The sequence below is a fragment of the Bison bison genome, unplaced genomic scaffold, assembly GCF_000754665.1.
Source record: "Bison bison bison isolate TAMUID 2011002044 unplaced genomic scaffold, Bison_UMD1.0 scf7180017864203, whole genome shotgun sequence".
Lineage (NCBI taxonomy): Eukaryota > Metazoa > Chordata > Mammalia > Artiodactyla > Bovidae > Bison > Bison bison.
The window spans coordinates 5,580,229-5,591,899 of NW_011494775.1; the positions used below are offsets into that span (position 1 = coordinate 5,580,229).

The 11,671-nt window shown below is 51.4% G+C and overlaps 1 protein-coding gene across 1 annotated transcript in view; it reads left to right on the forward strand.

The window, feature by feature from the left end:
* Window positions 1–11,671, forward strand: part of FSTL4 (follistatin-like 4) — a 435,284-nt gene that overhangs the window by 385,274 nt on the left and 38,339 nt on the right. The window contains exon 8 of the mRNA XM_010844523.1: window positions 3,552–3,672. Within this exon, the coding sequence (XP_010842825.1) occupies window positions 3,552–3,672 (121 nt within the window). The remainder of the gene's footprint in view (window positions 1–3,551; window positions 3,673–11,671) is intronic.

Consider the following 11,671-nt stretch of genomic DNA (forward strand, 5'->3'; position numbering starts at 1 on the left):
AGTACAGAATCACGTTTTCCCTGGAGCCTGAGTTACAGGCTAGTAATGAGTTAGGTGTTCCAAGCAGTGCATCACCCATCCAGCAGCCCCACACCCACCACACCTGAGGGATCACACCTCTGCTCCCAGGAACACTGAGGAAAAACCAGAGGCTAAGCAACTCTGCTGCTGCTGCCAAGTCACTTCAGTCATGTCTGACTCTGTGCAACCCCATAGATGGCAGCCCACCAGGCTCCTCCATCCCTGGGATTCTCCAGGCAAGAACACTGGAGTGGGTTGCCATGTTCTTCTCCAATGCATGCATACATGCTAAGTCGCTTCAGTCGTGTCCGACTCTGTGCAGTTCTGTGGACAGCAGCCCACCAGGCTCCTCTGTCCACGGGATTCTCCAGGCGAAAACACTGGAGTGGGTTGCCACTCTGTTAGAGGTTCACAGAAGCCATGAGCCTAGTCTGGGGTTACATGGACTCTGCCTGCTGCCATGTGTGGAGCCCTCCCAGCATGCCCAGGTCTGAGAATGCAGTGTGGAGAAGGAGGCAGGGTGGGAAAGTGGGCACAAGACCTGAGATTGGCTCTCTGCCTCCCTACCAGCCACTTGATTTGTACCCTCATGTGATTGGCAATATCTGGGGGCATGGGAAGGCAGGACATGTCCTGGACATGTCCATTGTCCAACCCAAAGAACCAAAATCAGGAAAGCCCCTGCAGAGAGCCCAGCTCAGCGCCTTGTATGGTCTGCTCAATGAGTATCTACTGAGGGCCACTCTGTGTCAGCCCTACACCAGGCACTGGGAACACAGCAGTGAGCAGCAGGCACCAGTGTCCCTGCCCTCCCCTAGGGCACTCACATGCTAGTCAGGGAGACAGGTGGCAAACAGTACGCTAAATGGGAGTAAGACAAGGGGCGTCGCTGGGCTGTGATGCGGAGGAAGGACGCAGAGCTCAGCAGTGGAAGTCACTGCATGGAGCCTGTGGTGATAGCAGTGGAGGTGCTAGAGAAGGTCAGACTCCGAATATATCGTGCAGGAGGGCTCTACTTTCTCATCCTGTGGGGACTGGCTTTTGTTTTGCTTTGTGGTTTTCAGGGCTTTTTTCTGAGGCTTAAACCAGGCGATGTGTGTCAGATTCCCAGTGCACAGTCAGCTCGTGGACACCGAGCTGGTGGTGTTACCTAGCACCACCCTGCAGTGGGCCTGTGGGCACCTCGACCTGAGAAGCCTGCAGTCCCCATGACCACGCCATCCCATTGAGGTGGCAGTATGAGCAGAGGGTGCCAGAACCCGAGACTGGCTACAAGGGTCCTCCTCCTATAAGGAAGGGCTGTGTATATGAAGGCTCAGGAAGGCATCCCAGAAGGAAACGCCAGGGGACCCCCAGCACCAAACTCCGAGAGCAAACGGGTCTGGTGTCACCCTTTGGGATGGAGTCTGTAGTCTTGTCTGGGAAGCAACCAAGGTAGGCGCAGAGGGGTTCCCAAAGTAGGGGCCACACCCAGCTCCCCAGCCCTCTCTCAAAATGCCTTTCCAACCTCTGAGACTCCAAGCAAAATGTATTTTCCTTCAGACTTAGGTTTTAACACGGGAAACAGCTCAGATTAGAAATATGTCATCCCCAGAAGTGACTATTAACTTTCATAAGCGACTCAGGTATGAACCCTTTATGACTCTGTTATGACACAGGACAAATCAGCTATCTGGTATTTTATTTTTATTATTGAAGCTTCTACTGGGTAATCGGAATGGGGCTTTTTAAAGCAGAGCAATGTTTCAGAGAAAACTCTTAAGGGTTCCTGCAGCCTTCTCCAATGTTTTGGCCCAGTGGGAGCACTTCTGAGTATCATTTTCCTTGACACCAAGAGCAGGCTGCATGCATCCACTTTCCACCTTCTAGCCTCTGCCTTAACCCAGACCTCACTTGGCCTGCACCCCTCATTAGGCTAACTAGCCAGAAAGCCTCCTTAAAGGACTCGTGGTTGTAACTGGGCCCTTGCCACACTGACTAGTGGCCTTTGTCCCTCCTGCCACCAAATTGCTTCCGTGGGAGAAGGGAGCTCAGGAAGGACAAGAGAAATAACAGGAGGGATGGTTTAGTGTTGTCTCCAAGGGGTCAAGAAGAGTTTTGCATCTTCTGTTAATAATAAGAAAAGTAGACAAATGTATACCTACGGCTGATTCATGTTGACGTATGGCAGAAACCAATACAGTATTGTAAAGCAATTATCCTTCAATTAAAAATAAATAATTTTTTTAAAAATAATGAGAAGAAAAGGAGCAGCCCCATGTCTGTCATGCTTCCCATCGGCAGACAGGGCATAGGAATTTTCCACAGCTTCCAGGCAGGGGAAACCAGTGCCCAGAGGGATGAGGGGACATTGGTCAGTGACAGAGTTCAAGCTAAAACCTGAGTCTCCTGAGTGCAGCACCAGACTTCCCCCATCACTCCTTGCAGCTAGTGCTGCCAGCCCCGTTTCTTACCAGGGAGTCAGGATCTGTTCTGCCCCATAAGCTCTGAGTACCACACCTCAGACATGTTTGGTAGCTAAAACCAAACTCCCTGAAACTCTAGGCAATTCCATCCCCAGCCTGTCGGCAGCTAGTGCCTGGATAGGGCCAACATTGCGCAGGGCTCTGCAGAAGAGGCGGCTGGCTGGAAAGCCCCTGGGGGAGTGCTTCATGCCCTGTGCTTAGGAGGTGACTTTGATCAGCCCGAAGCTCCCTCCTGCCCATCTCTCCCCACGTGCTGGCCAAATCGGACCCCACAGTGAGGCTGCGGATGTCACAGGGACAAGGCTTATCACTGAGCCCTCTCTCATGGAACGCCTGTCATTGGCCCCACTTGCTCTCGTTTACATCCTGCCCTTTTTTTCTGTTTGCTTTCATTTTCCTCAGTGTTCTGTTTTCCTTCTCTGGGGTTACCCAGATCTCTGCAAGCTGCCTGAACTTATTTGGGGAGGGAGATAAGATCTAAACCAGTGATAGGCAAACCATACCCTGTGAGCCAAATGCAGCCCACCCCATTTTTTAATAAAATTTTATTGAAACATAGTGGTACTCATGAATTTAGGTATCAGTATGGCTATTTTCATGCCTCAAGGCGGGGTTGAGTAGTTGACAGAGCCCTATGGCCCACAAAGCCAAAATATTTGCTATCCAGTCTTTTAAGAAAAAGTTTGCAAAGGAGGCCGCCCTCCAGAGCATCTCAACAGGTGGACAAGAGTCCAAGAAACCAGCCAAGCAGCAGCAGGATTAACAGGCAAGGCAGGGGAGGCCAGCTGTAGAAATGGAGATGGAGGGTGCTGGGGAAGGCATTCAGCCGGGCCTCCCAGAGAAGGTGAATCAGGTCGTAAAATGACGTATGGGGTCTGGGCAAGCAGCACGGTGGAGACACGGCGGTCCTGCTGCCCCACAGGCAGCTCTGGCTGAGCAAGGGGCCAGGCAGAAAGGACGTCCTCACAGCTGCAGGGTTTCTGTTTTCTGGCAAATCCCAAGATCTGGCTGTCCTTCCCAGCCCACTCAACAGAGAAGCCAATCTTGTCTTCCTTGCCCAAGCAGGACTTCGGAGAGGACAACTCCCTCTACATCACCAAGGTGACCACCATCCACATGGGCAATTACACCTGCCACGCCTCCGGCCACGAGCAGCTGTTCCAGACCCACGTCCTGCAGGTGAATGGTTAGTAAATGGCTCCATGCATGTTGTTGCCCCAACGTGTTCCCCAAAGGCTGCTCAGAATAACCTTCCTTCTCTCTTGCATTCTGCCTTCTTGAAGAAATACCTGACCCCAAAGTGTCCCATTTCTCCCATATGTAAAGGGGGACTGGGGCGGTGGGCAGGGGCAGAGTCTGCTAACTCACTTCCCAGTCCAGCTCTTCCCCAAAGCCTCCTCTGATGAAGTGAGTCCAGGTGGGAGGGGGTGAGTCATTTTAGGTGGGTCAGTACCCCCAGGGGAAATTTGACATGTCAAGCCATGCCCAGCTGGGCCCCACCCTGAGCAAGCCTGAGCAGGGTGTCCGTGCACCAGAGAATAATGTGAAAGCTCCAAGTCAGCCCCAGATCCCTGGTGCCAGCCAGTGTCCGGGGCTTCTGTTTTGAGATAAAGCGTACACAGTGTTGAGGATCATTGCAACACAAGGTTCAGTATCACTTGCCTCTGGGATCCTGGGTGACAAGCCATTTAAGGACAACAGAGTAAGCCCAGCTTGCCTCTGCATTTGTCCTAGAGGATGTTTTAGGGATTTTTATATTCATACTGCCTAATCATATTTTATTAGTATTTCCCTTGAGCTGGGATATACTTAATCCTCTGGGGTTTTGTGTCTATGCTTGTTGGCTTGACTCCAGATGTACAGTGAAGTTTCTGGATTTCATCAGAAATAACACACAGGTTCCTAGTTATAACATCCCTTGGATGAGCCATCCAGGCTGGCATTCAGAGTTCAATCTGTGTGTGCAGCCAGTAGGCAGTGTCTGGGTCACTCCAGGGGCAGATTGTGTGCTCTGCAGTGTGAAGAGGGCGCTGCCATCTATAGCTGGCAAGTGGTACCCAGCATTGTACAGTGTTGGTAAATGCGTGGTTGCACAACAACTCCATGTGCCTTGGCACAGCTCCCTCTGGTCCTCAGACCAGCTGAAAATGGGAAATCAAGAATTCCCAGATCCTCCATCCAACCCTTCACATCTTACCCCCATCCCATAAGAACCGAGGGCACAAGGAGAGGGCTTGAGGCTGGTCCCCTTCATTTCCTCCAGAACAAATTTGTGGGGAGAGGGGCCTGGGTGGGGGAATCCATCTGCCCAGGAGCCAGAGTAACTCACGAGTGAGAACCTGTCCTCACCTCAGGCTTCTGCAGGAGATGCTGTGATCTTAAATACTTTCAATACACAAATCGCAGGTCCACACAAATTGCTGGGGGATCCTTCTGCCTCGTGTTCCCCCAGAATTCTGAGATAGAGCTCATGATGGGGAATGAACCATTTCCTCCCTCCCAGTGCCGAATCCGGGAGCAGGGCCCAGGCCCGTGGACACCATGTGCTGCTGGCTTTAAAGCAGAGACTAGGCTGCTCCCTGTCACTACTCAAGTGGAGAGTGGACTGTGCAGCTGGAGAGTTTTGTTCAAGCCTCCCTACCCACCCACCAGCCTCTTGCTAAAGGGGCTGCTTGTGGCCTCAGAAAGTTGAAACAGCAAAACCTCCGTGCTGAGATCCAGAAAGAGGCCACTCGAAATCCATTTTCTGATTGCTGAGAGATTTAAGGCTTCTCTTTAAGGTGAAGTCCTAGTGTCAGAGGCAGCACACTGGGACCTCTATTTTTTTTAATAATTTTAAAATTGGTTATTTATTTGTTTATCTGGTGCATCAGGTCTTAGTTGCACAGTCAGGATCCACATTGCATCATATGGGATCTTTTGCTGTGGCCCAGACTCTCTCGTTGTGGTGCACAGGCTCAGGAGTTGTGGCCTGTGGGCTTAGTTGTTCCAAGGCATGTGGAATCTTAGTTCCTCGACCAGGGATCAAACCCATGTCCCCTGCATTGCAATGTGGATTCTTAACCATTGAGCCACCAGGGTAGTCCCAGGACCTCTGTATTTTGCAGTAGGCTTTCTACCTCATTCCATGGTGCACTGTGTTCAGCTCCATGGCGGTCAGGCTAGGCTATCCGGGTGGGCCTCACTCCAGGAGCCCTTGAGGTCCCTGGGCTGGGCTGGCCACCGGCAACTGGGGTGGCATTTGGGTCCATTAAGCAACTCGTCATGCGAGACAGCACTAAGGTAGACCCAGTATTGTCTCCCAAGGACGTGAGTCCATTTCTGGTTGACCAGGGACAAGACACGAGGTTTTCCGGAAGTGTATTCCGGAAGTGAAGCTTACTGTGTTGACTGAGAAGGTAAACCATCCTACCTGTGTGGAAAGATGGGAAGATGCTGTTGAAAGTAGAATGGCATGAAAGACACAATTACAGTAGGAACGTTTCCCAGATACCTACTGGGCACCTTCTCTGCTTCACAGAGGAGGAAACTAGGGGTTGAAAACTACAAAGAGATTAAATTACTTGCCCAGGACCCTTAGCCCTACAATTAGTAACAGCAAAATAGATCTTGACACCAAAGCCTGGACTCTTGATGGCTTTTCCGCCCCTTCACTCTGGACCCTTGCATTGTGGCTGCTGGAGAATCCAGGTGTGATCAGCCGGCAGGTTGGTTTTGATCTGCTATGGGGGCACACTGCGGGGGTGGGGAGTGTCGCAGACAGGGAACAGGAAACCTGCCTGGCCCACCCCTGCCCCAGGTGCTGAGCTCAGGTCAGAAGCAGCAGGCGTCCAATGAAGGACTTACAGCGCAGATGTAAGGCAGCCCCTGCCCTTGGCAGGACTGATTTGGTGACCTGCACAGCTTGGTCGTCCAGCTCTAGGTGGGCTCAGCAGACCACTGTGCAGACACCAATGCTGCTCAGGGTCCCAGGGTCAGGAGGGCTGGGCTGCTGGGGAAAACTCACAGAGGCAGTGCACTTGGGGGCTTCCAAGCAGAAGGACTGGGAAGGAGAGAAGGCACTGTCTGTGCTCAGTACAGAAGCAGCACTACCTTGCTGGGTCATCTCATTAGGAAGTTGTGTGAGAGCAGTAACAGGTTCATCTGTAGGATTTGTTCCTTTTTGTCATTCATCCCCAGCATGAGTCAAAAGCATGAAAGATGTCCCCTAGTAACCTGGGGTAGAATTAAGTGTGGTCACCCAGCTGTGCTGCAGGTGGTGAAGTCTGGTCTCCTTTTGGCCTGGAGAGGGCCTGTGGCTTATTTGAGCCAAGGCAGTGCCTGGGACACAAAGGGAGTGATGTTCTATGTCAGTTCCTCCTGCTAGCTTCTCCTCAGTCAGAGTGAGGACAGGAACGGGAGGATGATGAAGTGGGGAGGGGAGGCCTTGGCCAGCCCCCTGCCTCTCAGAAGGCTCAGAATTCTCCAGATAACCGGCAGGCGCGCCAAGTATGTAGCTGGTGGGCCCAGGAGACAGAGAAACCATTCATGGGAAACCACTCAGACGAATAGAAACTGGGTGAGGCTGTTCCACCCAAGGCACAGTGCAGACCCAAACTGGAGACACCTCTGTCATAGGTCAAGACATGAACTCTGAGCTAGAGAGGCCTGAGTTCAAATCCTAGTGCTGGTACTTCCTTGACATACATCCTAGGTGGGTAAACTCACCTGTAAAATGGGAATAACAATATACCTCCTGCCTTATAGGCCTGATGAGATAGGATATGTGTCAAATGCTTGGGAAATACCTGGAAAGATGTAATTCAAAGTCCAGGATGGGACAGATATAGGGGAGATTTTGTTTTGTCTCAAACCATATTTTAACCATAGTTGGTGCACACAGATGGTTTGCGCTCACAGAGCTTGCAACCCATTATACAGATGGGAAAATCAAATCCAGAGGAAGTTGCCAGGCCAGGAATAAAATATAGACTTCTCCCTGGAGCTGCTCCATTCCCTGGTGGCAGGGACTGGACCACACATACCGGCTGAGCTTCTGGATGCCTTCTGGGGCTTCTCCATCCAGAACTCTGCCTTGACCTGGTTTGCTAAAGGGAACACTTCTAAGCAACTATTTCCTTTCTTTCTCAAATTATTAGTATAACTTCCCCATAGACCAGGCCTCCCAGAGATGAGACCCAAACACTGACATGATTTATAACTTCATGCAAACCTCCTGCATTGTTTCCATAAGAAGGAGGAAAAACTTCAGACAAATGATTAATCCATTAAATTAAAAACACCCTCGACCTCCCCACAGTTCAGACAAGTAACAATTCATTCCCAAAACACAATAGTAATCTCCCGAATCTGTTGATTACTGCAGCTTGGTACTTTTGTGAATGTGCCTCTTACTTAAGACATATTTATGCTGCCTTTCGCCTTGGAAATGATCAATGTTTCCCAAAGAAAATGTGCCGTTGCGTTATGTATTCAAATGTTTTCACAGGAAGGTTTTGCAAATTTAAAAGGAAATGAATGTGTTTACCCAGGACAACATTAATTTCAAATGATTTTGGTGTGTGAATTAACACAAAGGAAGAGAGGAGATCAGGGCCAAAAGAAAGCAATTGGGCTTTGCCTTGCTCCTGGCAGAGAGCTGCATCTCCACCCAGCCCTACCCTGGAGAGGTAGGGTCTCTCACAAAGAAAATGCAGGACTTTTCTCTGATCGGAACCTACCCAAACGGGGACCTCATGTACCAAGGTCTTGGATGCCTCCCTGCTCAGGGTTCTTCTCAGGCCCTCCCTCTCCTGGCAGGAGGCTGGATCCATGGCTCTGGCTACAGTGTTCGCTCAGACCTGGTCCATACCACCTCAGCCTTAGCAATGCCCCCTCACACTTGAGGAACACAGTTGGGTCTGGTAAGCAGTGACCAGGCGCCCACCCAAATGATGAGATGGTTTTATTTTTTCCCTCTAACATCCTAGTACCAGTTATCAACTCTGCAAAGGTCAAGGCTTCCATTCACAAGCCACCCTACCCTCCACTCCACCATGCAGGGCGTGGGGCTGGGAAGACCCAGGAGGCCGCTGGCACTGACCTAGCCCAGGGGCCTGGGTCAGTCTGCAGGGCCCCTTCCCATTGCTGCTGGCTGAGCTGTGCTACTTTGGCCTCTGCCATGCCAGTCTCTCAGGAACCATGGGAGTAGAGGCCCATGCCTCCACTCAGAGGGGCAACAGCAGCTTCCATGCTCAGGAGTCCACGCATGCACACACACTGGGACCTGGGCCCCACCCCACCCCTCCCACATGCTCCTACCCTGTGAACACCTCGCTCCTAGACATGCCTGCCCTGCCCCCCTGACTCCCCTGCCCTGCACTGATTGTTCCCTTGGCAAAGAATCTCCCTTCCCACCCTCATCCCCCCTCCACCCTGCCTTGCCACCAACACCATGTCATCCTCAGGATCGTCATTCATTCAACAAGCATTTACTGAGTTTCTTTCCATAACACTCACCAGGCTAAGCACTGAAAACACAGCAGTGGAGACATCAATATCCCCATCCTGTGGAGCAAGTCAAAGGGTGGAAGATACTAAGGGGGGAAATGTTTTAAACAGGAGGGGATAAGGAGACTGGAAAAAAGCTGGAAACTTTAGGTAGGACGGCAGGTCAAGGCCTTACTGAAAAGATGACATCGTGTCCATGTGGTGGGAAAGTCACAGATGCCTCCAAATGGTCTTTAAGGAGGAGGAGTGGCCATTCGCTGAGCGGTGGGTGAAGGAGCAGGCTTGGGGAAGGAAGATGAGGAGCTGGTGGTGACATGATAAAGACAAGGTGTCATGTAGCCCGTGTGGTATCTAAGTCTGGAGTTGAAGGGAGAGTTTTGACTGGAGGAAGAAATGCCATATGCCTCACAGGGTAGGTGGTGTTTAAAGTCAATGGACCAAGGTAGACGCTGAAGGAGGACAGATAAGGAAAGGAGCATGGAGCAAGGGAGCATGATGGCACTGGGAGCCTTGGGGCGAGTGGGGATGGGGGGTGCGGTGATGAGAAAGAGCAGCCATGAAGGCACAGACAAAGCCACAGAGATAGAAAACCAGGAGTGTGGTATCCGGGACGGGGTGATCAGCTATGCTGAATTCAACCAGAGGTAGGTCAGGGAAGATGAGGACAAGGAACTGGCCATTGGATTAGGTCAGTGGAGGTGGGCGTCACTGAGGCCCAGAGCAGAGATGTTTCCATGGTGTTGAGGGGATGGGTCTGCTGGAGCTGGCTCTAGGGGGAAGAGAAGTGAGAGCCACCAAGTGCGGATAACTCTACAGGGTATTTCTAAGAAGAAAAACAAGGCACAGTTGGGGAGAGAAGCAGGGGTAAAGATGTGTGGGTTTTTTTCCCCCAAGATGGAAATTAAAAGCATTTGTGGACAGATAGGAAAGATCCAGTTGAAATGGGGAACTGATACAGGAGGGAAAGAAAAGTGCTGGAATAATGTCCTGGGTGAAATGTGAGGGGATGGAATCTAGGAATGAGGCTCTTGGGACAGAAAACTCAAAACCGGCATTTTCTGGAGAAGGGAAAGAGAGGGTCTGCCCCACCTCCAGGCCTATGGGGTAGGGGACAAAGGGGCGAGGGAGCCGCATCCACCTAAGGGGCTGCAGGAGGAGTGTCACCAGGCTTCCATCTGAGCGAGAAGCTGAAGGGACACTCACAGAACAGTCTGAGGAGAGAGGATATTTTGCTGATGGTGGAACATGAGTTCTAGAAGGTACAATAGCAGGTTTGGGGATAAGGGATGCCCCAGAGACCTCAGCTCTTGTGAAGATGGACAGGATCCCAAACCAAGGGTATGAGCAGAAATGTCCTGGTGGTCCTGAGTTGGAGATGAGACTGGGGATGGAGCCACTGGGAGGCGGAGCACTTGAGGATTGAGGCCCATCTTTAGTCTGACAGACAGAGAGGTCTGAAGAGGAGTGGTTGTAGACCCCAGGATGGCTTCAGCAACTGGAGCCCTCCAGTCTGGCCAAGGGTGCCCCTCTCGGCACCCATGAGCCGTCTTCTAACCCCTGCCACTGGAGGCCCAGTGTCTTTGCCCAGCAAATAGACCCTTGTTTTTGAGAGGATGATTCCACACCTTCAACTTTCAGTCAGGGTTTGTTTTGTTCTACAACGCTCCCACCTTTTTCAGTTCAGTCCATCTGTGAAAGCTTCCCCATCGGGGCTGACCCAGCATCTCACCTACAACCTGACAAGTAAAAACCAGTCCCCTAGCCCGCTGGAATCAAAATACCGTGGGGTGGGCCCAGCATTGTTGTAACAAGCACCCCACCCCACCCTCCCACCAGGGGATGCAAGTACATGCTCAGGTTGACCTCTTCATGGGTCGACAGAGTCCCATCAGACCTCAGGGCAGTGGCAAAGGCCAGTCTTCAAGGCCAGTGCTGGCCACCGGATACCTCACTGAGGAGGGCAGTCCACAAACCCACAGCCCACAGGACAAACCTGCTGTCAATAGAGGGGGAGGCACCATGCAGAAGGGAGGTTGGTGTTTCCTTTGTGAGGTGGACAGAGTGTATCTGAGTGCTCTATTCTGATAAGTCTTCCCAGACCCTGTCCCCATTCGCCTTCCTGCCATGCCTATCACACTAGCAATTATGTTATTCACCTTCCTCCCAACAGAAAGCTTCATGAGGCCAGAGACTGGGCCAGTCTTTTTCACTGCTCTGTGTGTAATACCTGACACTTGGTGGTTATTCAGTCACTTAATTCTGTATGATTCTTTGTGACCCCGTGGACAGCATGCCAGGCTTCCCTGTCCTTGACTTTCCTGGAGTTTGCTCAAACTCATGTCCACTGAGTCGGTGATGCCATCCAACCATCTCATCCTCTGTCACCCGCTTCTCCCTCTGCCCTCAATCTTCCCCAGCATCAGTGTCTTTTCCAATGAGCCAGCTCTTCACATCAGGTGGCCAAAGTATTGGAGCTTCAGCTTCAGAATCAGTCCTTTCAATGAATGTGCAGGGTTGATTTCCTTTAGGATTGACTGATTTGATCTCCATGTGTTCCAAGGGATAAGAGTTAATAAATGGCTGCACAATATTGAGTTGACAGGACTTTGTAAAATCAACCAAGACCATTAATGTGGTGCTAGACTCAAAGATGGGAATTCCCTCAGCCCTCCTCACCACCACCACCACCCCTGCCA